Source organism: Seriola lalandi, unplaced genomic scaffold (assembly GCF_002814215.2).
Source record: "Seriola lalandi dorsalis isolate HSWRI2012SDOR001 ecotype SW California unplaced genomic scaffold, Sedor1 jcf7180002054360, whole genome shotgun sequence".
Lineage (NCBI taxonomy): Eukaryota > Metazoa > Chordata > Actinopteri > Carangiformes > Carangidae > Seriola > Seriola lalandi.
The window spans coordinates 121,129-147,369 of NW_019524913.1; the positions used below are offsets into that span (position 1 = coordinate 121,129).

The 26,241-nt window shown below is 41.9% G+C and overlaps 1 protein-coding gene across 4 annotated transcripts; it reads right to left on the reverse strand.

Moving 5' to 3' along the window:
* Nucleotides 1-25,118, reverse strand: myom1b (myomesin 1b). 4 transcript variants are annotated; one of them, XM_087174515.1, is made up of 39 exons: nucleotides 24,994-25,118; nucleotides 24,241-24,500; nucleotides 21,933-22,067; nucleotides 21,632-21,806; nucleotides 19,868-20,025; nucleotides 19,583-19,675; nucleotides 18,345-18,433; nucleotides 18,064-18,105; nucleotides 16,339-16,500; nucleotides 15,954-16,115; nucleotides 14,052-14,193; nucleotides 13,202-13,401; nucleotides 12,915-12,968; nucleotides 12,662-12,786; nucleotides 12,366-12,549; nucleotides 12,105-12,279; nucleotides 11,882-12,003; nucleotides 9,012-9,491; nucleotides 7,921-8,117; nucleotides 7,711-7,837; nucleotides 6,954-7,138; nucleotides 6,750-6,864; nucleotides 6,483-6,639; nucleotides 6,303-6,409; nucleotides 6,170-6,214; nucleotides 5,900-6,036; nucleotides 5,617-5,761; nucleotides 5,159-5,218; nucleotides 4,770-4,837; nucleotides 4,549-4,662; nucleotides 3,887-3,946; nucleotides 3,541-3,628; nucleotides 3,412-3,450; nucleotides 3,194-3,299; nucleotides 2,856-3,019; nucleotides 2,608-2,644; nucleotides 2,342-2,364; nucleotides 1,845-1,900; nucleotides 1-1,663 (listed from the first exon to the last, which is right to left on the reverse strand). In XM_087174515.1, the coding sequence occupies exons 2-39, from the start codon at nucleotides 24,432-24,434 to the stop codon at nucleotides 1,403-1,405; spliced, it is 4,983 nt and encodes a 1,660-aa protein (XP_087030641.1). In that variant the 5' UTR covers nucleotides 24,435-24,500; nucleotides 24,994-25,118; the 3' UTR covers nucleotides 1-1,402. The 4 variants fall into 4 exon arrangements, with proteins under 4 accessions (XP_087030641.1, XP_023264112.1, XP_087030640.1 ...); XM_023408344.2 differs by lacking the exon at nucleotides 9,012-9,491 and having other exon boundaries at nucleotides 24,994-25,115; XM_087174514.1 differs by lacking the exons at nucleotides 3,887-3,946; nucleotides 9,012-9,491 and having other exon boundaries at nucleotides 24,994-25,114.
* Nucleotides 25,119-26,241: the final 1,123 nt, after the last annotated feature.

Below are 26,241 nucleotides of genomic sequence, written 5' to 3' on the forward strand. Positions count from 1 at the left end.
TGGGGAAGTACATGCTCATTTTTATTAGTCTCATCAAGAAACAGGGGAATAGAAAGTGAAACAATAATCACTAATGTTTGGTATTAACAGTGATCTCAGTCTTCATTACAGTGGTTTCATTATCATCATTATGAATTAAGGAGACACCATAACCATTGGTGATGGACAGTGAAGGGGGAGTCATAATAGTGGTAAATAACATCAATAATAATGAGTAGACAGTGTGCTGACATACAGTGTTCACTACGGACAGGGATACAGTGGAAGTGATGTCATGATCACAACATTCATAGTGATTGTGAATAAAATGGAACAAAAACTAAAACAGGACTGAATGTAACAGCTAATGACATGGCACATTTCATCAAAGGACCATGTTTTAGTCCATTTGCAACACGTTTTGTGAACTTATGCTGTTTTATTTTCCAAAACCAAAAACGCAAGAGGATGAAACTGTGCATTTGTCTGCTCTAATGTAAGATACAGTTGTTAGCATGTACAGCTAACTAGCTAACTACCTATATAACCCAGCAATAGGCTAATAGCTAATAGCTAAAGAGCACAGGGTATTATTAAAAAGTTTGTTCAGTAGTTAGATACAACATATCCACTATGTTGTATCTACCTACTGAACAAAGGTCCTAGATGCTTTTAAAGTTTTGGGGAACGTTAGCAGTTCTTTCCTGCTCTCTGTTGGATTTTGGAAAGAGCTAGCTTTATGGTTACCAAGTACATTGGCTAGTCCTCATCCAAAAAGCTAATCCTTGCTCAGTATGACCTACTGCTGTTCAAGCAAGATGTTCTTGATATTTCGATGACATGAATTAAAGATAATTGCTTTAAAGTTTTGGTGTGCCTTAAAAAACAATTAGCAGTGAAGTCCACATCATTTGTGGCAAATGGGTTAAAACATGTAAAAAAAAAACCAAACATCCATATGGCTTTTTAATAGACATTTCACACTAACATCATGATTTCTCTTCTTTCTGCTGCATCCTATCAACACAACGTGTCTTAAACTATTATCTTTGGCTTCCTTTTATGTTTCATTTATTCGTCTAAAGCAAAGAGAGTCAAACTGATACCAACATGTTCCTCTCTGCATGCCACAACTTTACACAGACACAAACTAAAATTGCACCAGTAATGTTTTGGTAATATTTTGGGTGGGTAGAATGTCACAAATACCTTTTTATGTTCAGTCAGATTTGTTAGTTTTGGACCAAATATTTAGATTTCTCTCTGAACTATTGGACATTTTGGGTTTTATTGTTTAACACCACTAGAGGGAATTTTATATTCTACACAAACATCTAAAACATCCTCAAGCCTTTTTTTTTCTCCTTAAACTGTTTCCAGTGTTTTTCTTTTATACATATTTACGACAAGATTTGGACCGCTTTTATTTTTTCTTGCCGCCCGCCTCATCGGGGATGAAGACACTTACGGTGAAGTCCCCGCTCTCTGTGCCGTACTTGTTCTTCACCAGGATGCTGTATTTGCCAGAGTCCGACGTGTTCACGCCGGTGATGGTGAAGCTGGCGAACTTGCCTGACGCAAACTTCAGGATGCAGTGGTCGTCGGACGTGATCTCCCTGTCGTTCTTCAGCCAGGTGACCTCCGGCACGGGGTCGCCCGAAATGTTGCAGGTGAGATTGAGGGCCTGAGGGACGGATAAGACACAACACACATCAACAAAATGATACATTACAGTAATTATAATTACATTAAACATGTAGAATGACTGCCAGATGTCTAATGTGCGGTCTTTCTTCAGCACCATTCACAAGACACATGTCAATGCGTTGTCTGCAGGCCACGTTATTTCAGCTGAGACAGTTTACCTTGCCCTCCTGGATGGTGACCACATCAGGCAGGCCTCCTGCTACTCGAGCACGGTCTGAAAAAAAACAATGTCTACTTTAATAATAACCATAAATAAACTTTATTCCTATGGCAAAAAAACGCTTTCCATAAAATGAAAAACCCGCTTGAAAAATAAACAAATAAATAGAGAACAAATGTAAACATGTAAGAAAAGACAAAAGCAACAAGACAAAATAAAATTACCACACTGGACTAAAAGCATGTCATCAAAACTGCAAAATCTTTATATTAAAGCTCCAGACCTGAGATGGGAAATTCAATTTTAGTTGGAAAGAATAAGAGTTATATAAAACGTGTTTGTAGTTTGGAAACTTGTATGAAACATTGTATTCTTAACATTATAATTGAGTTTTCAAGTTTTCATGATGATTCACCAACTTCATCATCAGGCCTAAAAAGAGCCAAACACAACAATTAAAAAAGGGGAATCCAATGTGAACTCAGCATTACTTACTTCTCTCTGCAATAGCAGCAGCTCTGAGGAGGTAAAAAAAAAGAATCAAGAAATTAGGTCAAAGGTGCTGAGAGTCAGAAGTGAAAGTTAAAACTTGATCTGCATGCAGATGGTACTTTATGTATTTCCTCAAATCAGAAAAAACTGCAGGTTTGAATCTACAAACACCACATCTGTTTGGAACAGTAAAATACAATGCTGACATCATGTGGAGCTCTGCATAAAGATAATCATATGATAGTTATGAGGTAAAGGTAGGAACTTACTTGAGTCTCTGGAATTCTGCAAAAGCATCGTCAAACGCTGCAAAACAAAAACAAGTCGTAAGAATCAGAATCCAAATGATCAAAAAGTGCAAGACATTTATTAAAGGTCATGAAATGGGGGACGGGTCTCTGATCGGCACATTATATGCACATTTAGGTAAGAATTATCTCATATAAAACTATAGTACAGCCCGAGTATGAACTCACTGTGGCTGAGCAAGAGGTTAGGAATATACTGACAGTCTCACCTTTACCAGACAGCTCAACAGTTCTCTTCAGGCCGTCCTTTCCGTCATGGAACTCGATGGCGTATTTGCCCATGTCTTTCTCTGTGGGCTCTGTGATCTGCAGCCACAGCTGCTCTCCCACCACGCCACTCTTTATACGGTCAGAGAAGGCGATGGCTGATTCCCTGTCGGAGAGACAACACACACAGAAACATGTCAGAATACACAGACTGTACACACGTACGCCTGATCCTGAAATCCTGATATTAGGGAGCATTATATTTTTTAAAAACTTCATTATTGTTTCAACACAAATGTCCACATGTTGGCTTGTATATGAATGTGCTAACTGAACTCACTTGTAGTGCCATGTCACTTGGAGTAAATCGTTATAGTAGCTGACAAAGGTGTAGATTCGGATTCCCTCATCTGTGCTTGTGATCTTCAGCGGAGTGGAGGAATTGGCTGCGAGTAAAGAAAGCAACAAAACTTCATTCAAATATTCATTTCTGGTCAAAGACTAAATCTAAAACGAATAGGCTGCAATATTATTTAGGGACAAAATATTTCTCCTCACCGATATAACTGAAAACTTCATTCATCAAGTCCTTGAAACCTTAAAGAGAGCAAGATTAGATTGTTTTTTAAAGTGACACATTCACTGTATTCAGTCACTGACTCTTACTGTGCAACTACTCGAAGTTACCTTGGTCTGTCAAATTCAGTGTGGAAGTGTCCTTTCCTCTGTCATCCTTCAGAACCACCTCATACACACCGGCATCCTTCTTGGAAATCTGACAGGGAAAGCAGAGAAGTCAGATTCAGTCGGAAACAACACTCAACAACATCATCAAGATTATGTAAAGGAATATGATTTGTATAGATCTGAAAAGGCAAGCTTTTCTCTTCTGCTATGGGTGCTGCAGAAAACACATATATGACGCAAAAGCAAAAAAGCCGACAGACAGACGAACAAACAAAAAAAAAAGCATTCTCAGGCAAAACCAGAAGTGGCCGTTGGCCCATGATGACAACAGAAAACTGATCCCGACTTTTAGTCTTCTCCAGAGTAGGTTGCGGTCACAGGCTGCTGTGTCTGCGGGGAAGTCGCGCTGAAATGGGGACACATGTGACATCATGTTTATTTGTTATTATTGACCTGGGAGGGCGGCATGCCACCGTGCGCCACTCGGACAGACATTGCGAGACGATACAGCGGGATGGGAGTGAGTGATGAGAGACAGAATGAAGACAGAGTGCTAATACAGTCTGAGAGAGAGGAGCGGTTTTAAACAGAGAGGAGGACAGAGAGAGTTAAAGAGAGAGAGAGAGAGAGAGAGAGAGAGAGAGAGAGTGACAACGGCGTCCTGAAATTTAGTGTGAATTAATTGAATGGTTTTGTTAGGTTTTATAATATGATGTTATATTTATTTTATTGACAGTTAATGCTGAAATTCCCAAGGGAAATTAGTAAAAAAAACAAACAAAAAAAACCAGCCTCTTGTTGACTGTTAACTTACTTCCTCTTACTCAAACACTGTAAGGATCCATATGTTTTTGGAGTATAGACATAACCAGAGCTGCGCAAGGATTCCACCGTTTACAGTCATATATGCAAATGAATTCAGTGACAACTATACAATACAGAAATATACATATATATATAGTCACATCAATTCACACTTCACACAGGTGTCTTTTCTCATGTTCTCACCTGAGCTATCTCCAGTTTCAGCACTCCCTCGGTGAAGCCCAGATGTTCGTCTGCTTTGATCTCACGTCCGTCTTTGTACCACAGCGCCGAGGTCTCCTTCTTCATGTTGCCCACCTGCAGGGCAGCACGACAGAGGAACGTGAGAAATCGACACACACTCACAAGAGTTTCCGTAAAAGAAAAATATGCAGCGAATGAAATCTTCCAAAGTTCTGTCTCACCTTGCATTTCAGCACAACGCAGCACTCTGGTGTCACCTCATAACTCAAATACTCGATAAAGTGAGGACCTGCAACAGATGCGGCAGTTATGAGAATAATTCCAGTAGAGCTGAAATGTTTACATGATCAATCAATTAGCTGATTCACAGAAAAGCATTTTGATAATCTGTGTTTGTGGGGTGGTGAAACTGTTGGTTGGACAACACAAGACATTTAAAGATGTCATCTTCAACTCTGGCATTCTGGGGTTTTTTTATATTGTTTTTTAATATGTTATAGACAAAAACAACAAATTGTTTAATCAGGAAAATAATCAGCAAATTAAATGATAATGAAAATAACAATTCTGGTTAGTTGCAGGTGTAATTTGCAGTGACCCGAGTGTATACCTTGCTTTCTGAACCATTCTTTCCTCTGGAACTCGGATTCCTTCTGCAGCTCCTTGAACACTGCAAATAAAAAGATAGAAAGATTTTATGGTTCAAAATGACACTCAATCTAACCACAAAATCTATCAATGGGATAATGTTTGGTTGCTGTGTGACAACATGAATGTAGTTTGGGATGCTCATTTACAATGTGCTTTCTTAAATGTTTTACTGCCCTCTAGTGTCCTGGCTTTTGCATTACTGCCTACTGCACATAATAAGCCTGGTAGGTTTTGAAAGGCTGATATAATACTATGATTTTTATTAACAGCTGATATGTTGGAGCACTTTTAATAATTTCTATTTTTATGCCAAAAAAGTAAGTAGATTTAATTTCAAATATCATGAGGCACTAAACTCTGACTGAAGTCCATCGTGATCAGAAACATTTCAGGAGGTTTTTATGCGGCTGAACATACCGTCTCCTATCAGTACCAAGCTGGACTGGTTGGTTGCTTTCCCATCCTGCATCTGGAAGGTGAAGGTGCCCTCATCTGCCGGAGTCAGAGACTCCATGGTCATCTCAATCACGCCGGTGTTCTTGTCAAAGTTCATCTTATATTTCTGCGAAACGAGAGTTAAACATTTTCAGTCTCATCCACCTGAAAAGTGAAAGTGTGTCCAAACTTTTCGACTGGTACTGTATGTTTATATCGTGCATGTAAATGACTGAAGGAGTGATTTCCTTTGTTGCTTACTGACCTCCCCCTGAGAGAGAAGGTTATCATTGAACACGTAATCGATTTTGCCATTAGCTGATATCTTCTCCGCCTGCAGCCAAAAGCGAACTTTGCCTTTCTCCAGCAGCTCCACGGCCAACTCTGACTTCAGGGGAATAACTGGTTATAAGAGTGAGAGTGAGAGAGAGAGTGAGAGAGAGAGAGAGAGTGAGGGCCAGCTCAAAGGAACCGGTCCAGTCCGTGACACACGAGAAACCAGCAGTGAAGCAGGATGTGAGGCCGATACACTCACTGGGGAATTTGTGGTCATGGCTGATCTCCAGCAGCCTCTTCAGCTCTGACAAAGATAAAAGGAGGAGATTCATAAACAGAAGGAAACAAAAAATAATATATTGTTACATTAACTTCTTGAGGCATGCACCCACCTTCCTCAGAGAGGTTGTAGCTGGATGAAGCACCATCAGTGTGGGTGACGAGACAGGAGTAAATACCAATGTCCTCGTCCCCAGGAGCGTTGAAAAAAGCTTTGGACCTGTGAGAAAAAAGTAGTATTTTAGTCATAATAATCAAAGTGTTTCAGCTTTACCATTTCTGACATCTCTCACTTGTTTCCCTTGGTCTCTACAGTCAAGCGGGAGGTGTCTGTGATCTCCTCGTAATTCTTGGACCACACAAATTTGGAGTCAGGGGTCAGGTCGCAGCAGTCAAAGTTCAGGGAGATAATACCGTCATCATCAACATCCACAACGATCTCATTGGTGCCTGAAGTGCAGAGAGGAGAAAGGGACACCTTGAAATGAAGTCATACCGTGGTAAACTGCGTCATTATCACCATCATCTTTTTTTTTTTGTTGTTGTTTCGTTTCTCCCACCTGGTTTGGTCACAGCTAGAACTGGTTCTGTCACATCTGAGGTTTTTCCAACGCCGGCTTTATTCTGCGCACGAACACGGAACACATACGTCTCTGCTTCCTTCAGATTCTTAATCTGTGAAATGAAAGGAAATAACCAGGTGACACGCCGGCTGCTGACGTGCGGGAAAATGAATGAGGAGAAGGTCCCAAGATGACGGCGACCTTAAAGTACGTCTTCTCCGTAGCCTTGGTGTTGACTCCTCTCCACGCCTCCTCCGGTGCGTCCGCTTCCTTGATGTCAACGTAGAACCCGTTGACCGGGTCACGGCCCTGGTACACAGGTGGTTTCCATATCAACACCAGAGAGTCGCTTCTCACCTCTCTTATCTGCAGGTCATGAGGAGGTCCTGTGGTCCAGAAAAACATCGGAAATACACATTTATACCTCGAAACCTGACGATCAGGATGTTTGATTGTGTTTTACTAACGTCCAAAGGATCCATAAATATCTCATAGGTGTCGGGCAACAATTGTGTGAACAGTTATTCTTTTATTTCATGTGAACAAGAGTGACAAGGTGTGTCCAGGACTTGACCTTGATGCTGGTCTTCACAGTCAAGACCTGAGACTTTGTCACACCTCTGATTGTAAGTATCAACATTATATTAAATTGATGTAACTGTTAGATTTGGATTGTGTGATCATCCTTACTCGGCTATTTAGTATTTATTATTTAGTATTGTACCTCCATAAAGTTGGGGGATTTGCTAGTGACATGTAAAAGAAGGAATGGAAAAAATCAGTGGAACATGGGCGAACACATCCTGACTTTTCCTCCCCACTATGGGTCGAAATCCAAAAACACTCAATCCAACATTTCCCATAATGCCTCTCACTGGCATCTGTGTTTGCCTTCCTTTGCCAACATCATCCAAACTCTATGAGAAAAACTTGTGGTCCACACGGAGGTGTAACCAACCTGGCACAGCGATGGTCCACTCCTCACACAGGAAGGTGTCACTGGGCAGTGATGGGATGCCAACACCCGCCATGTTGGCTGCTCTCACCTGGAACTGGTACTTCCTGTTCTCCTTCAGGTCACACACCTGAAGAGAAAAAACCTCGCTCGTGAAATCGTCTTGTTCGGCTTTAAAACCCATATCATCTGTAGTATTTCGTGTCTGCTCACCCTGTATGCCCTCTCACTGACTGACTTGATGTTGGCCTCGTGCCACTTCCCGTGCACGCCATCGATGACCTCACGGTAATCCACAAAGTAGCCGGTGATGTCAGCGCCGCCGATGAAAGTCGGCTGTTTCCAGCCCAGCACCATGGAGTCACGCACACACTCCAGGACACTGATGCCATAGGGTGGAGCAGGGGAGGCTGAGATGACAGAAAACTCAAGTTAACACCACCGAGCGTCAGCAGGGAAACCGGTTGATGTAATGGGAAAATGAAGCGCTACAGTGAGGTGATACTTTCAAATCCCACTCCTCTGCCCAGCTGCTAACCTTCATTAAAAATACTCAATCTTGCAAAACATCAAACAATTCCTTTATACTCTCAATTAGAAAGGTTAAATTCTCACATAGCATGTGTGGTACCAAAATACTAACAAAGGACAGAGTGATTTCCGAGACTAGGTTGAAGCAGTGACAATGTGATAATAAATTGGCCTGTCATACACAAATAGTCACGTGAACTTGATACCCTCCTTTATCTAGTCCAAGTGTCCCAGAGGTCAACATCTAACGTACACAGTCTGCTACCGAAAAGGTCTCGGATCACAAGTGTCCTGCTCCCGTGTTTGCTGGATGACCCGCTTCTCAAGTACAGGGTGGGATTAGCTGGCTCCTGCCATTGACATACTACTGTATTTGTGTGTGTGTGTGTGTGTGTGTGTGTGTGTGTGTGTGTGTGTTAAAGTGCTCTGGGTATTCTCTGGAGTCGGCGGCGGCTCCCGAGGTGCCAGGGAACGGAGCCACCGAGCCACCGAGTGAGGAGGTTGTGGGGAAAGGTGGTGGCCAGGAAAACTACTGACAAGCGTGACTGTGTTGAGTTAAAGTTTGGTTGGTGTTTGACAATGACTTACCTTTAAGAAGAGAATACCAGTAGAGCACTTCACTTCCTGTTTATTGTTTAATTTAAATCAAACACTTGAAAGTTTGTATGAAAGTAATAAGATGGGAAATTCTTCTTTTTACTTGAAGAGTCAGGGTGGGATATTTCTAATGGATCCTAAGGGGGAAATGATTTCCATCTGTGACCGGTGCTCACCTGTCGACTCTCTCCTCGGCCTCGCTGTCTCCCGATTAGCAGAGGCCCCTACAGAGAACTTACGTGCCTGCCCGGCCTCAGGCCCCTTGGCCGTCTCTACAGCCTGATGCTGAGCCTCGGCAGTGACTGGGTCTAAGTGTGCAGCTGCGACTATGTCAGTGGGTGAGTTAGAAACTGAGCCTGACACAGACTCTGAGACCAGGTCTTTTGCCAGGTCAGGGGCCCAGGACACACTGCCTCTCTTGCCCCCCTTGTTTTTACTCTCCGCTGGGACGGGCTCTGCGAGGCCTGAGCTTGCAGCCCCGGCCCCCTCCCTGGCTTCAGTGTCAGCCTGAGCTTTTTTATTGCACTTTTGCATAGTGTCAGGGAGGGACTGGACAGTTTCATGCGTGCCCGTCCAGCGTGGCCTGTGCTCGGTTAGTCGGCCCACGTTACCCCCCGGCCCCATCTCCGGCAACACACCATGAGGGATGCCGCCCCCTACAGGAGTTAGCAGAGAAAAGCAGAAGAGGCTTTTTTTAAAAAACAGGCAAAAGGTCAATTCACAAATCACAGCTTTTATTCCAATCGCACAACAACATCAAGAGAGCAAAAACAAGAGACAGGCTTAAACACAAAAAAAAAAAAGCAATATTCATGACATCAGCCTATCAAGTTCAGTAAAATGTCTTCATCCGACTAGGAGTGAAAAATGAAGACAAGATGACCAACAAGTGACATCCAAGTGCTGAGGCTGCTCGGCCTCATCAGGGATTATGAGAACATGCAGGCGAGTGAAGTAGAACAGGCCGTGAGTGTGGGAGTTCAGGCTTTGCACCAACCCTTTATGAAAAATACACTTCAGAAACAATGCCAATGGATTTCATTACCTCATAGATTTCCACTCAAGAGTGTGTCAAGTGTTAGCTATGATCTCATTCATATGAAGTAGTGTAATTGAACGGTGCTATGTACCGTAAATAAAGTCTGTTAGCAGTAGTAGTGGTAGTCACACAGCTTGTGTGTGTTTCCTGGGAACCATTACTGACATCGGCATTCTCGCTGAGTGTGTTTCACAAGGGAAAACAGAGCATGCCGCTCAGCACAAAGCTGGCCAGTGAATGAGCGACATCCAGAGGCCGAGAGCTGCGTTAGTTGTAATGCAGAGAGAATTCGGGGGAGCGTGTGCAGGAGATCAGAAAGAACATCTCTTGACATTTATTACAACAGCAGATTCGCTCTGTTTTGAATAGTATGTGTTAGGGCTGGCCTTCAATTCAGTACTATCATTTATCAACTTTCTGTGGAATCATATCTTGATAATATGAAAATATCGTTGTTTTCTTGTTGTTTTTTTTTTACAGAATTCTGCCAAATTAAATCTTTTAATGAACAAAAATGACTTTTTAAACTAGTTCAAAGGGGAAAAAGTCTCAACTTGAACTGAAATTAGATTTCAGTTATTAATCTGTATGTGTAACTTCAATTGAGTACATTCAGTGTCTCAATCATAGGCCTACACTAAATATGAGAATACAGCATCATTAATTTTTTGGAGGAAGCTGCCAAGATGATACAAAAATAGCCAAAAAAAATCACAACATAATTTTTGTATCATGGGTGTGTGTATTTTTAACTAAGCATATAAATAATTTATAGTCCAGTCGTTAAATTTCAGTTAACTATCCAACAGAGCAACACCACTGCCAGGTTAGCTGCTACGAGAGAGGTTATGACAGAGAAAACTCAGTGCAGTTTGAGGGTACCGGTGGGGGTGGGAGAGGTGTGTGTGTTGGTACCTTTAGCACCACGCGGGGGGGTGGGGGGGTTGCCGACACGTTCTGTGCCCAGGATAGGTGAGGGATAATGGTGGGGGTGGTGCGTGAAACCGGGCTAGTTTGTAACAACCGCTGAATTGGATCGCACCGACCCAAATTAGAGGTAGTCTACAAGTCCTGACCCTGACCCCGCCTCAGGCTGTGCAGGGAGGAGGAGGAGGAGGAGGAGGAGGAGGAGGAGGTGGTGGTGGTGGTGGTGGTGGGGTAGGTGGGGGTAGATGTGGCTGAACAGGGTGGTGGGGTAGGTGCGGCACATGTCAGTGCACAATAACGTGACAGGGTGACAGAGTGGGACCATGGTGGAGAAAGTGTGGGAGTGTAGATGCTGATGGTAAAAACAGCTGAAGACATGTCTCAAGAGAACAACAGCCGACAACAAACTGTTTGTTAAAATACCTAAATGTTCATTCTTGCATGACTTTTCTAAAAAAAAGTTCAAAAAATTAAGCTATAATTTAAAATGAAATGATACTATTAAAAGCAACACTCTCATTACTCATCAGTCTGTGATGTTCGGTGCATTACAGGAGTCATTTTATGTCTCACCCACATCTACTTTCACATTCTGGTTTTTTTCATTTTCCAGAAAACATTTCAGCAATCTCCAGATAATAAAGTTATATATCATACTAAAATTAATTGCATTCTGTATAATCTAATGAAAATGTTATGATGACGATGTTAAAAGTTAGAATTAAAGGGTCCAGAAAGTAGCCCTTTGTTTTTATGATTATAACAGACTGGTATTAAAAACGGCTCTCTACTCTTAGCATCACAGTTAGCTTCACTATTTCTTTTAGAATGAAATATCATAGGAATATCCTAACACGATGTTGTCTGTATTCATCCATGGAAGTTTACAAATCTACACACTAACAGCAAAATGGACTGAGAAATGCAAGCTTTTTTATAAATAGTGATTTAAAGTGGATTTGTCCTTTAAGTCACAAATCTGAAGAGACAAACATGATAAGTTGTAATCCTCAGTATCCTCTGACTCCTACATTATCCTCTTTATCTAAATGAACAGTATGAACCCTCCACCTCACTCACCAATAGCAGCCTTCACCTTCACAGGCTCAGACTCCTGGGAGAACTGGCTGAGCCCTGCAGCGTTCACCGCCCTCACCCTCAACACGTACTGCTCTCCTGTCATCAGACCGTGGCAGATGAACCTGGAAATATGTTTGATCAGCTGTGGTAGTGGCAACACTTTTTCTATAACATTAGTCTTGTCTGTAAAATCCATTGTACAGAATATGGGGTGTAATTTTACCTGGTAGCTTTTACGGGCTTGTTGTTGCATGGCTCCCACACGTTGCTGCCCACAATGCTCGCCTCAATGTAGTATCCAATCAACTCTTTGGCTTCACGGGACGCTTCCCAGGACACAACGACTGATGTGTCTGTGTTTCTAGTGGGGATAACTTTGCCTGGGGCAGATGGGATATCTGTGGACCGGAGAAATGTACACTTTAGGGTGATTAATGCTGCTTTTAGTGACGCGCGTGTGTGTGTGTTTTGTGTGTTTTCTCACCAAGCTTGTCGCCAACTGTGGTGGCCTCAGTCGGGTCAGAAGGTTCACCGACACCGGCAGAGTTGCAGCAGCGGACACGGAAGCTGTATGACTTCCCCTCGGCGAGATCAAACAACGCAAAGCGAGGGGACCTGACTGGGATCTCTGTGTTCACCCTCTGCCAGCTGTCTGTGCCGGCGACGCACTGACGGACAAGGATACAGGGGTCAGACTGTCATCCATCACAGACACACTGGCAAAGTGTTTTTAATTATTCAAGGGTGAATTTCTTTAAAAGGTAAGAAGATATAATTTACCTTTTCCACATAGTACATGACACCCTCCAGGCCTTTCTCTCCAGGCGGCTTCCAGCTCAGCACCACATAGTTCTTGGTTGCCTCTGTCACCTCTAGTTCACGAGGTCTGCCGGGAACGACGCCCTCTGATGGTCGAAAGATAAAAGATAATGTCAAAAACAGCAGCCGGGCAGCAGACAACACTGGTCGCCTCGACCTTCGTGTCACATGGTTTTATGGAGAATATGACTTATATAAAAGTGAGATCTCGTACCTGCAGGCTCCTCCTCTGTGACAATGATCTGACCGGTCCAGGGGGCGGAAGTACCTGACAACAAATACATCATCATCACGAATTCCCTCCTCCTTTTTGTACAATTAAACTGAATTTAAAAAAAAAATATGTAAAAATAAAGATGTAAAATTTTGTGTGTTTTAAGGAGCTGTTGTGTGTATCAGTTAACCCTATGTTACTGCTGATATTCTACTACTTATATGAGGTAATAAAGCTCTTTAAATATGGATAACAGTCTGGTAGGGTGTGTTTGAGTTCGGTTGTACCTCTCATGCGTGCGCGGTCAGCTGGGTCCATGGCAGCCACCGGTTCAGACACTCTGGACGGGTGACTCATGCCACTCTTGTTGACAGCACGCACACGGAAAGTATACGAACGGCCCTCCACCAAGCCGGTCACAGGGAAACGGGCAAACTTAACCGGAGTGTCGTTGCACTGGATCCAGTGGGTGGTTCCAACCTCACACCTGTACACATATCGTACATTTAATTCATATGTATTGAGGTTTTTTATTAACACATTTCAATTAATTCCTGGGAGCAGAGCATGTAAAGGAAGATCTACTACAAAGAAAGGGGTGGATCTCGTTTTAAGAACCAAAAACCATCTCAATGTAGTTTTACATCTCCTCTCTCGGGCTTCTCTCTGGAGCTCGAGTAACAACAGGTTGGTGATCCAATCAGAAGAGAGGAAGCTGTGAGTCTTTCCTCTGATTGGCTGACTGTTTTCTGAGTAATCAAATAAAAATATGGCAGATTTCAGGTAAACACTCAGAGAAACCAAATCCTGCAAGGCTGGACGGTGGGTCTTGGTGGGCGGGGCTTGGGGCATGGCTGAGAACGGTGACTGCTTTGTTGCGATATCACAAAGTTACAGAAATCCTGACGGCTTGTTTCTGAAATCAAGCTGTGTGAATTTCTCTGTGGACTGAGCGCTTTGATACTTTCACAGTATTAATATAGAACCTGCTTTATAATTGAAAAAGACATGGAAATGTCACTTTATACAATATGTGACCTTTAATTCTTCGAGGGGTTTTATCCAGAGACAAATGGTAGACATGTTTAGCAGTGTTAAAGTGTTAAGAGTAACACAGGCAGCCTCATACTGACTGACCTGTCCACAAAGTAGCCCAGGATGGAGTTGCCACCATCGACAGCTGGCTGCTTCCAAGTGACAATAATGTAGTCTTTGTTGGCATCCAGACAGCGAACATCCAGAGGGGCACCTGGGGCTCCTTCAATCTCAGCATCAGAATCTAACACACACAGTAAAAACAAATACAGCACATGCATTTTTATGTTCCATTGTTTTTTTACATTTAATATTGACCCAACAAAAGTTTAATTCTCGCTATTAAAGTGTGTTTTTCCCTGTGTCGAACTGTGTAGCTGCAGGGCTTGATGCCAGGAATGTCTCTGGTCCTCAAGTCAAACACGAGCTGAGAGCAATCAGTGGCAGGAGGACAGAATTAGCAGTAGCCCTCCCCGGAGTGAAAGGGGATAAGAGAGGTGACTCTTAAAGAAACATAAGGGTAAAACCAGGGCACCTAGAAAAGGCTACAGACAGGAGTTGCATCATAAAGTAAGAGCATGTATTAACAAGGTATGGGTGTGTTTGTATTCTACAACCATAAAGGCAACATTTTACTTACACTCTTTATTAAATAAATTAAAGTATCTTCAAAATTGTATCTAGATTTTTAAATTTTATGTTTCAAAAAGTCGCAAAAGAGAAATTCAGTTTTATAAAATGATTACTTCAGAATCTCAATTTATCAACGTAGGCCGTTAATAATATCGTACTGAATAAAAAGAGACGATTAGATAAAACAAGTGGTAATAATTATAACTGGAGTGTCTTTTGGCTCACAGAGAGAACCATAGAGAGCAGTAAGGAAACTGGCAGCCTATTGTTTCTCCTTGAAGCTGATATTTACAGTATCTATCTGCGCTCACAGCCAGACTCATTCCACAGCTGAGCTCTCTGAGAATAGCCTGACAGCAGCCAGGCTTATATAGCGTTTTGTTATGGAGACTGTACCTGACGTCGCCTTTACTGCGTGACCCTGAGCTGAAGCAGGGGGAACGACAGGGTCTATTTTCTAGCTTGTTCATACCCAACATGGTTCCTCTGTAGAAGTGAAAGCTTCGAAAGGTCACATTGTCTCTGAAGGCAGGAAAGATAAGCTTCACTGATCACTTTTTCCAGGGTATTCAAACAGATGCCAGGGAGCTGCCATGCCACTCTGCTGGGTCTCTATTGGAGATATCCTATTTAAAACCACTCATTCACATTCGAACACTTTGACCATTACATGTGGTTTTGTCATCAGGTGCCAGAGGACACGCTGCTGTGACTTTGACCTTGATCTGATGACATACTCGATAAAAACAAAGCTGGGGGTACCAGGCTGCATTTAGCTTCTGTTGACTAGGGTTGCAGTTGAAATGTCAGTGGGGAGATATTTCAGATACGTAACATTTTAAAAAATTAAGAGCTTGAGGACCTTTCCTAAATGTGCATGAGGTAAGATTTTAGAACAGGCTTTTGTTGATGTTTTGATATTTAAACTAAAATAGTCAGAGCTTAGAGTCCTCTAAAGGAGTCTCAGGCTTGGAGGCAACACTGGGGCAGGATCTCAGTAATGTTATTTAGGCAAAATAGCAATGAGGGAATATTCATAGTGAGCTGTTCCTAAATACCTAAAGCACATACCTGCACTCAAAAATTTGTGGTACGATGGTTATGGATGAGCGTATGTATATATGTGTGTGTGGGAAATGTAGGTGGGTTGAAGGGCTGCTTTGTTGTGACATCACAAAGTTACAGGAGTCCTGATGGCTCGTTTTAAGGCTCAGCTTTTGAATACAGGCTGTGTGCATTTCTCTGGACTGCGCACCATGATACTTTCACAGTATTAACATAAAACATAGACCTGCTTTATAATCAAAAAAGGCATGGAAATCTCACTTTATACAATATGGACCCTTTAAGTTTTAGGGAAGGTGCCCCCACCTCTGACAAAGACGTAGGCCGAGTAGGTTTCGTATCCAGACTTGGTGGTGACACGCAGGGTGTAGAGACCCTCATCCTCCTTGTTGAGGTGTGTGAGTGTCAGCGTGGCTCGGTCTCCACTCCAGTGCATGTGGTTCCATTTAGATGGAGACAGGAGAACATCTGCAAAACACGCCAAGGAATGTTAGTAAGTTAACGAATGTTATACATTTTATACAAAAATTCTGCTCCAATTTCATACTTTTTAGAGCCCAGATTTGCTACATGCATAATGTAGGAAGCAGGTTTGACACGGCTTTGAAAAGTGAGTCAAAACCACAGCAGTTATCCACACTGATCGTCCTGTTGGAGTCATTAGACAAACAGCTCTGAGTAGTCTACTAACCATCTCTGTACCACTCAATCTCTGGCTGGTAGCGGTGCAGGGAAGGGTAGATGATGACCGTACACCCCAGACTCATGGTCTCCCCCTCTCTTCCAAAGGATACACCAAACTTATCAACAATGTGAGTCTGGAAGGTGATGCCATACTCAGACACTGGGCCATCTACAGACGAAGCAAGAGACGGCAGAGTCAGAGTCTGGACTCGCATTATTGTGCGACAGTGAGTCTTGCAAGATAAAAAACTACTGTTCAAATCAAGTGAAGGGAGCAAAATATTAAAAGAGACAGAAAATGATCACATCAAAAATCATATCCAACAGAAAAAAAACATGAACAATACACTAAACCACAACTTTTTAACCACACAGAAGAAGATGGAGAAGAAAACATGTATCAGCAGAGTAAGGATCAAGGACAAAAACACAAACACAGACCAAAGGAGTGACTCTGAAACTATGATACAGTGCTCACAAAAAGAAACGGGTGAAATATGACAACTTGTGTTCATGCATTGAACAGTGAAGCACAACAAACACACGTAAAAACCTAGTTGAAATGAAATGAAAAAAACTTTCTGTAGCTCTAGTTCAAAGCACAATAAAGATCTTTATTGTGATGCTAACCATCTACATATTAATTTACAATGTGTGCGGGATGAAATAATGATTTCTAAAATTTAAAAGATATACTTTATAACAGTTTGCTTGCACAGGATCTTGCACTCCTTCTACTTTCTTGCAACATTGCAGATGCACACAGACGGATGTTTTTCTACCGGAGGTGCTGAAAAATCTGCAGATTTTTCCAGATGAACTACTGTACGTCAGATCTCACAGTTCCACGAGAACACTGTGAACTTTACTGTGGAAATTTCGACACAGAAAAGAGTGGCCATGCATTGACACATAATAGTCAGTGGAAACAAATGTTTTCAAACCAGATTCCTGTGAACCTGTTACCTTCAGTACTGGCCCCTGCATTGTCGCCGCAGCATTAAAGAAACAAAAAAGTTGTTAGTGCAGTAGCACCCACTGTTCTTCCACCCCCCCACCCCACTCACCACTGAGGTCATGCATCAACAACCTGATATGGGTAATGTTAATGCAATAGATATAGAAAGATTTTTTCTTTCTTTCTTTAAATGACTAATAAATGCATAATGATTGCATTGTTTAAACTGAATCAAATAAGAGCACATAATTGAAAGGTGGACACTGGGACAAACCCAGAGAGCATTATTGCACAGTTGTTTAGCTTTGGGGAGATTTTTAAGCTTCTTTTAGCTCATTGGTTTGGTTTTACTGCAGGTTTGCTGCAAAAAGCACTGACCAACTGACTGTTTCATACATGCAAACAGGAGGCAAATGAAGTTAGCAATTAGCTGGAGAAAATTTGAGCTAAAGAACCTGTTATCTTCAAGAGTTGGAGGAGACCAAACCAAAGCTATAAGGAGCGTGGATTATTGACTTACATTTATCCGGTGCCCCGAAAAATGACTCTTAATGAATGTTAATGTTGCTTAACATCTGATGGATATGTGTAAGGCAATCCTTTGCTAAAACATTAGCAGTAGCAGTTTAGTAAGGCAACAATATGTCAGGGCCATGTGTCTTTCACCTCAACTCAATATTCTACCCCCAAGTGGGCATTTATTAATAACTGCAGCTTTAAATACATAAAGGAGCATTTAATACTAAAGCAAAAAACAACTGTGAACACACTTACGTCTGGGTGCTGGCAGGGACTCATCAATTTCACCCTTGAATCCTATGGGGAATAGCAGCAGTTGCTATTAATATATACATAATATTATATAACGCTTGTGATGAACTACATGTACAGTATTATACTGACAAAATACCAACATCATATGAGTCATCACAGTTGGAGAGAATAGTTGGTTTTATTCTTGTGATTTGAGATAATTCTGTGACCGTGAGAAAACAGGTCTTTCATGTGGAGAGCACTGGGGTGTGAAGATGATGTTGGGAATCAGTGAAACCTACTCTTAACAACGACAGAGGCAAATGCAGACAGCTCTCCCTTGGAGTTCATGGCGGAGACACGATACTGCGCTGTGTCATCAAAATCACATCTGAAAGAGCAGAGTATCAGGTGATCAATGTCCATGATATGCACATTCTCTTGAGGATTCATGTGTACACCGCCCTTCCCCCACCTCAACCTCAAGCCAGTCAACCATGTAAATAATACCAACTATGTGAGCCCTGACTGTAAGCGTTCCATAACTCCTGGACAGGAATACTCTTGCAATAAATAGACACCAGCGGTGATGTCATGTGCACCAGGTGGTTTGCGTTTCTGTACATCAAAATATCTGTTGTGCGCTGTTCTCAATGGGAACCAACAGCTGGACTCAATGAGACATATTCTATTAAAATATAGGAATAATTTATGGTTATGGTATTTGTACACCCTTGTGAGTTTTGTCTGCTTGTTGAAACAGTCAAATGTGCTTATCTATCTTTAGAGACGCTCTTTGTTATCTGTGGAAGCCTGGGAAATAGCATGGCTCTTCTCCAGGTCACAGTCCTACAGCGTCAGTCTGTTTAGACAAGTTAGAAAGGGATAAAGGGAGATATCAACATTACCATGCCACACATAAAAAGCGAAGCTTTGGTTCTTCCCATTGAGAACAGTCTTTGACTGTAAGCTGAAACCAAAGCTAACGTAAATTGCAGTATATATACAGACGGTCTACTTCAACTAAAGAGGATTTAATCTAAACAGTTCATTATTTAAAGACATGATTAAAATGAAAAATACATTTTTCAAATTCTAATCCTGTGGCCCTGTGTTAACTCTTCATCCATCTCTTTTTTCGTGCTAAGGATGTATCAAAAAAAATAATTTTTTCAATTTCAAAATCTGTCTTTTTTCCTGTAAATTTCTGACGACAATTGAATTGAATCAATTGAAATTTTGGGAAAATATGAAGCCAAACTGACCCGTTAGTTTGAGGATTGCTGAGCTAAGTGGTGAGACCCTGAAGACATTCATTTCTCTGGCTAAAGCTTATGCAAAAAGGGACTAAGAGAAGCGCAGCTCTAGCTAATAGTGGGCAAAGCTAACTTGGCTTGACTTTCCACAATGTTCCCACTGATTCTACAAATGCCGTCAAGGTGGTGAAATGTGATGGATGTTAACCTGTGACACAAGATGTCAGTGGCTCTTTTGAGAATAATTTATTTCAAGCACTGTGGATAGGAAGAGCTACACCTACCTGTTAATCTCCAGTGAGTGCACGCTGTATCTGCTCTCAAGTTTATACTTGCCAGGGTTGCCAAGGGGGTCAAGTGCCACATTGTTTTTGTACCTTGTAGTGGAAGGCAGAAAACAGAAAAGAAGAAAGACCAAGGGAAGTAGAAAAAGCTTGAAAAGGAGTCAAGGATAAAAAAAAATAAAGCCATGGAAGATAGATGGATCTTAAAGAAACAGGCAGGCTGTTGAGAGAACAGAAAGGACAGACTTGAGCTTATGTTATGGGTGATGTGTGTTGGTGACCTACCAGACGACCCGTGGGTCGGGCCAGCCACTGACAGTGCAATGCAGCCGCACACACTGATTCTCCCACACTGTGTGGGAGCGAGGTTTAATCACAAACTCTGGGGCGTGCATCAGGCTGTCTTCGTTCATGCGCTTGAAGTGTTCCCCGTGTTCATGGATCTAAAGATAGCAGAGTAAATCACTCAGGACAACTTTACCTTTGTCAACTATAAACTGTTACACCAAACAAAAAATGTAAAAAAAAAACAAAAACGTCCTATGATTTGGACAGGAATTCACAATGCATGCTTGAAGCAAAAAAACGTTTTTATATACACAAATTGAGCAAAATCCCAGCATATATTTACTGTTTCACACATACAGGGTGTATGCACTTGTTGACAACGTGACACGTGTTATGAGTGTTACTGTATGTTATTCATTATGTCCTATGAATAGCTAAGGGTGTTGAGGCCCCCTCTAGTTGTGCATCAAGTAACTCAGCACATAGTATGACAACACTCATGGGACACTGTGTCTCAAGAAACACGATCTCCTGAGGCATTTGTCACCCAGTTGTAAGGCTATCTGCCAGAATGGAGACAGATAAATACAGTGAGGGGGTCACTGTTGCTTTTATGATGCTCGGTGAATGGCCGGGTACTTCACATAATCACCCAGGGACATAAATAACTCCCTTGTGTAAGGAATAGTAATAACAACCACTTAGCCACAGGCACTTGGCGGTCCCAAGACGTACTACAATTAATTATGCTCAGTTATACAACCATGCAGATAACATAAATGGGTTATGTAGCCACATATGATTCAATGATGGAGTTTTTTTTCACTGTGATGTCACAAGTAGGTGAAGCCAACAGTACCGTGATGTCATGATGCAGAGTTGTCTACTATGATGTCACAAGTAACAAATGACAGTCTATGATGTCACTAAAGAGAGTAGTCAATTTTTATGTCACAAGTCATGAGTAACAAAAAACAGTATGTGGTGCTATAAAATATTGTGATCTATTGTGATGTCATAAATAGGAGAAGCCAACTGCACTGTGATGTCATAAGTAGCAAAAAACAGATTGGGATGTCATGAGATAGAATGGTCCACTGTGATGTCACAAGTAACAAAAGACAGTCTATGATGTCATGAAAGAGAATAGAATGTTATGGCACAAGTAACAACAACAATCTATGATGTAGGAGAAGCCAACTGCACTGTGATGTCATAAGTAGCAAAAAACAGATTGGGATGTCATGAGATAGAATGGTCCACTGTGATGTCACAAGTAACAAAAGACAGTCTATGATATCATGAAAGAGAATAGAATGTTATGGCACAAGTAACAACAACAATCTATGATGTCATAAAATAATGTGGTCTATTGTGATGTCATAGGTAGGAGAAGCCAACTGCACTGTGATGTCATGAGTAACAAAAAACAATATGTGATATCATGAGGCAGAATGGTCCACTGTGATGTCACAAGTAACAAAAGTCTATGATGTCATGAAAGAGAAGGGTCAATTGTTACGTCACAAGTAGGAGAAGCCAACTGTTACAAAAAAACAATCTCTAATATAATGAAGCAGATAGAGGAGAAGAAGCCAGTGTCACAGAGTTGGATGGTTTTTCCAACACACATCAGTTCAAACACTGACGTCACAATCGTGTCACAGGTGTGTTTTTGATATAAAAAACTAATCTAAGTAGTAGTAGTAAAAGCCCGTGCCTTCCTGTATGACCTTCAAACAGCGTCTCTCCTTCACTGACCCTTTTGTTCAGAGAGATGCGTTCAGCTGATTCGCGCATGGTCTCCTTCCTGGATATCTGCTCTGATCTCTCCATCTCCACGCCACTGGTGAACAAATCCCTGCGGGCCATGTATGCAGCAGTGTCCCTCACTCTTGCTTCCTCTGTATCCGAAAATCCTGTAGCAAACTCTTTACTGGGAGTCAGCAGAGCGGAGCCACGTGGACGGATGTGGGAAGTAAGGAATAGCATTAAAACTGAAATAACCTTAAGAGAACAGCATTTTTGGAGTTCCAGTTTAACATGGCGAGGAGTTAATTACCTGCCCCTGAAGATCGGCACTACATAACCGATGACTTGGTTCTCTTTATCCACAGCCAAGTAAGTTGGCTTGGCTCTCTTGGGTAGAGGGCTCAGTCTGCTGTCTTCCAGCCCAGAGTATGAAGACACTCTAAGTCTGAGACATACAGAATACAATCAACCTGGCTCACAGCCAGACAGTGCAACTTATTACATAACATTAACATGTGGGGATAAAGCTAAGGTCACGGGTGGATGAGTAGCAGATTAGGGTTCAGTGGGAAGGTCGTGTAGATGGTTTAGTTATGATTATAACATTTTTACACCTATATAATAATTACATTTTCAAAATCAACTATTCACCAGCATGGAGGACAACTGAAAACTGCTATAACTGAATCATTAAAAGACACAAACAACACTTTTGCTGAAGTCCAATCCAATGGTTCATATTGTGGATTCCAAATCCACTCATCTCAGAGTACAACTGAAACTGATATGATATCATAGAGCCCATATGACTCACATTACAATTTATAATTTTGCTACCCCATTCGTAACAAGTCAAAGCCACATTGCATCAGTCCCTCTTATTGTACTGCTGTCCCAAGATGAACGGAGAAAATGGATAACCAGGCCAACCTTCGAGCTCTGTTTTCTCAAACAATATTATCACAGTATTATGCATATAAACTTTTACATCTAATATGTCAGTTTTCCAGGCTGTCCACTGAAGAATATAGGTCAGACTTCAATCACTATGTTGTGTTTTGGAGGAAGGGGCAACACTATCTGTAGAACTGGAGAGACGGGGGTGGGAGCTCACGGTATGAGATAACAAGAACATGATAAGGAGGCAGGGGCAAGAAAGGTGACAGGGCAGCTGCCCTCATTCTTCCCGTATCTATCTGGGTCACTGTCCCTTTGGCTCTGACCATTTAACTCCGCTCGGCTTTCCAGGATCAGGGCTGCAACAATACAATATTTGGGGCTGCCCAAATCCCATCCGATATAACAAGTACAACAACTACATAAAGGCAGTTGTATCCTTGCAGTAACCACAATATCATGACCACCCTGACGGCTCATCATCATCACATCATAATCCTCCTTTCCTCACCACAGCTCCGACTTGGTGACTAATGCATTGCCCAGTCCAGTCATGAGTGTAAAGGCAAAGCCTGCAAAGATCGGATAGTGTTAGCAAAACCTAAGCCCGCTGACCTGTTCACACTCTCCAGGCCAGGGTATTTAAAGACTTGCCAGGCACGGTAAAAGATAGGATCACTGTAAACTGGGTGTTTTGTTTGTTACTGTGTTAAAAAAAACAAACTCTCAAAACACTCCATCCTGTAAATGACAGGAAATCTTAACTGATTGATTGTACGGATCACCTTTCTAGTGACACAGAATCCACATCATCACAGATTTTAGAGAATTAGCTGCTTAAAACAACCAACTTTTTGCTTTTTGTTGCACTACTTGTTGCTTTTTAAACATTCCCTGTAAAACATGTTCTTCTTTCCCATAATGTATTACACACTGGCTAATTTTCATGCTCATTATAGCATTTCAAGCAGGTAAACACTGGACAGCTGACCGCTGCCTTCAACAGGGACCGCACAGATCTTGGCAGCAAAACCAACAGCTAACAACAAGCAATCAAGTTTCTCAGACATAAAAATCCACATGTATATGATCCGGTTTAAAAGAAAATAAACCTGTAATACGAGAGTTCAGTTCTTAAGTGGACAAGGATGAGAAACTGGCACCTCTTATTTTCTCTCCAACATGGTATGCACAGGTCAAGCTTCTATTTCAGTCAATGCCATATACCACAACTCAGCCATTACATAACAGTGCAATTCCTCACAGCTTATCTAACAAGGGTTTTTGCTCTGAACAGTTACAGTGTGTTACACATTACCATTTGGTTATAGTTGTATTAAAAGTAAGTTTGTCAGCATGCATATAAGCACACAGGGCAGGGCATCTCTCAGCCTGCATGCAAACAGCTTCATGCAGGATTCAGAGCTGTCTTCAATCAGGACTGTCATCATCAGGTGTGACTGAGGGTTGATCAGAGTGACAGTGATCTCGAAAGGGGGAGAGAGATGGTTACTTGTTGTCAATATAACAGCAGGGCGGGAAAGAGGATCCAAAAGCTGTGACTGCGATGGAGGTGAACTTGATCAGTTGGGGTGGGTGATGGTGTTAAGGGGAGGGTGGGGGTGGGGAGGCAGCAGGGCTTTCCTGTGACAAAGACGTGGATTGATGGTGAACGCAGGGCATGACCCCTCCATCCTCCTCCTCTTCCTCCTCCTCCTTACCCTGCGCTCCTGCTGGCGGCGGAGGCGCTTCTGCTGGCGGCGGAGGCGCTCCTGATGGCGGCGGAGGCGCTGCTGCCAGCAACGTATCTGCTGCTGGACTGGTACTGGCTCATTTTAGACTCCGTCTGCTTGCTACGGTAGCCACGGTCGTAGTGGCGGTGGTCCTTCTGGTAGAACGGTATAGATCCAGACATGCTGCAGGCCGCTCCTGGTACAAGCCTCGAGTTTCCAAGTTTCTTGCTGCCTATTTGTTTTTCTGTCTGGTTAGTTAATGTTGAAGAGCAGGTGGATTTATTGTTATTAAATTATACTCTAGGCTTATCTTGATTTTCATTGAATTTGAGATGTTACAGACTTTTTAAATGTTGTTTTTCTGGAAATTGCTGCAATAACAAGCTGGCCATGCTTCCATTTACTTCAACATGTTCTTTATAGACGAACATGGAGGGTTATTTTAGCTCTCAAGATGGAAAAAAATCAAATATATTGTGGAGAAATAATGTATTTCCCATGATGTCAGTATAAGTATATTTTAAAATTTCTAGCCAAAACTGCATAATAGTCCCTTCATCAAAAAAGAAAACAACAAGGAAAAGTCATGAAACCTGCAAATACAAACCTGCAACATCAGCTAGCAAGACATGATATGAGATTCAGGCAATCAGGCACGGTCTCAGCATGCTCAGACAGACATATGCAACAATTACAACCTGGCTTATCACATCTCATCCCTGCACAACAGTTGCCACTTACCCCACACAAAAACCCCTCAAACTCAAAAGCTTTAAAGGAAAAGATGGTCCAACTCCACACGTCAAGCTTGATATCCCAGCAGACCTACAGGTAGGTGCACACAGGGCTGCGGTCTACACAACAAAAATAATATTGGCCCTTGCCAGAGTGTCCAAGCAGCAGTCACAGCCTTTTATGGTGAGGGTGGAGATAAATATAGCTGAGAGCAGAGCTGGGGGGCGAGTCGACTCCCGTAGAGCAACGCGGTTATGGGTGCGTGTCTCTGCCATTGAGCATTAATGCCTGATATGCAGGTAAACACAGGGTTACTGTTTGTATTATTATTCAATGTTATTCTTTTATCTTTTCATGTCATGTGTTTGGCTTTTTCATCCTTGTCTTATATGAAATCTATATAGTGTATTTATGAATGAGTGTGTCTATTTAGTTGCATGTATATTATTTAAATTCAGAATTGATTCATGTATTCATTGATACTTGACTTACTTCTTTTATCTACTAAAGCCAAACAGAAAAGTCCATCATTTATGAATAAGACAAAGACTACATATTTCAAATCAGAATGCAAATCCATCCAAACCCTCATTAAACCTAGAGGCCTGATATGCTGGTATTGATTTTATTCTATTCATACTGAATTCAGTATCTGTTATATTCTCATTTCTTTTAAAGCCCGTGAAGACCATGCTGACTTATAGGCTGTGTTTTTGCCACAGCAGTGTCAGCTGTGACTGTTACTAACTTTAGCTATGCTATTGTTACTTGCTTCACATACAACAAATGCCAGGTATACTGTCTCTTGGTCACTCTCTCTTTCAGTCTCAGTCATTTGTGGAAGTACACAAATGTCCCCTCTTGTGCCATAAATCAAAGAATCAGACTTCACTGGCAGATGTTTTTCCACACTCTTGATGCTACAATGAAAAAGTGATGAAGAATGAATTGAACGTGAATCAAAAGCACTTACCTGTGTAAATAAAGTTTGTTAAAGGCCAGATGTTTGGACATTGTTCGGGAAACTTTCCGCAACACAAACACGTGGTAAGTTTCCATGGCAAAGTTACAGATATTTCTTTGAACACCTCTGACGCCTCCCACACAACGGTCAGCATGACTACATACCTAAAATGTTACAGCAAACTGAAGATGAGGCCCATTTAAAGAGATCAACAGTGAGGGGAACTAAAACAAGACATCAAGCAGGGTCACAACACTACATGCTGTCTAATGAATACGGAATATGCTGTA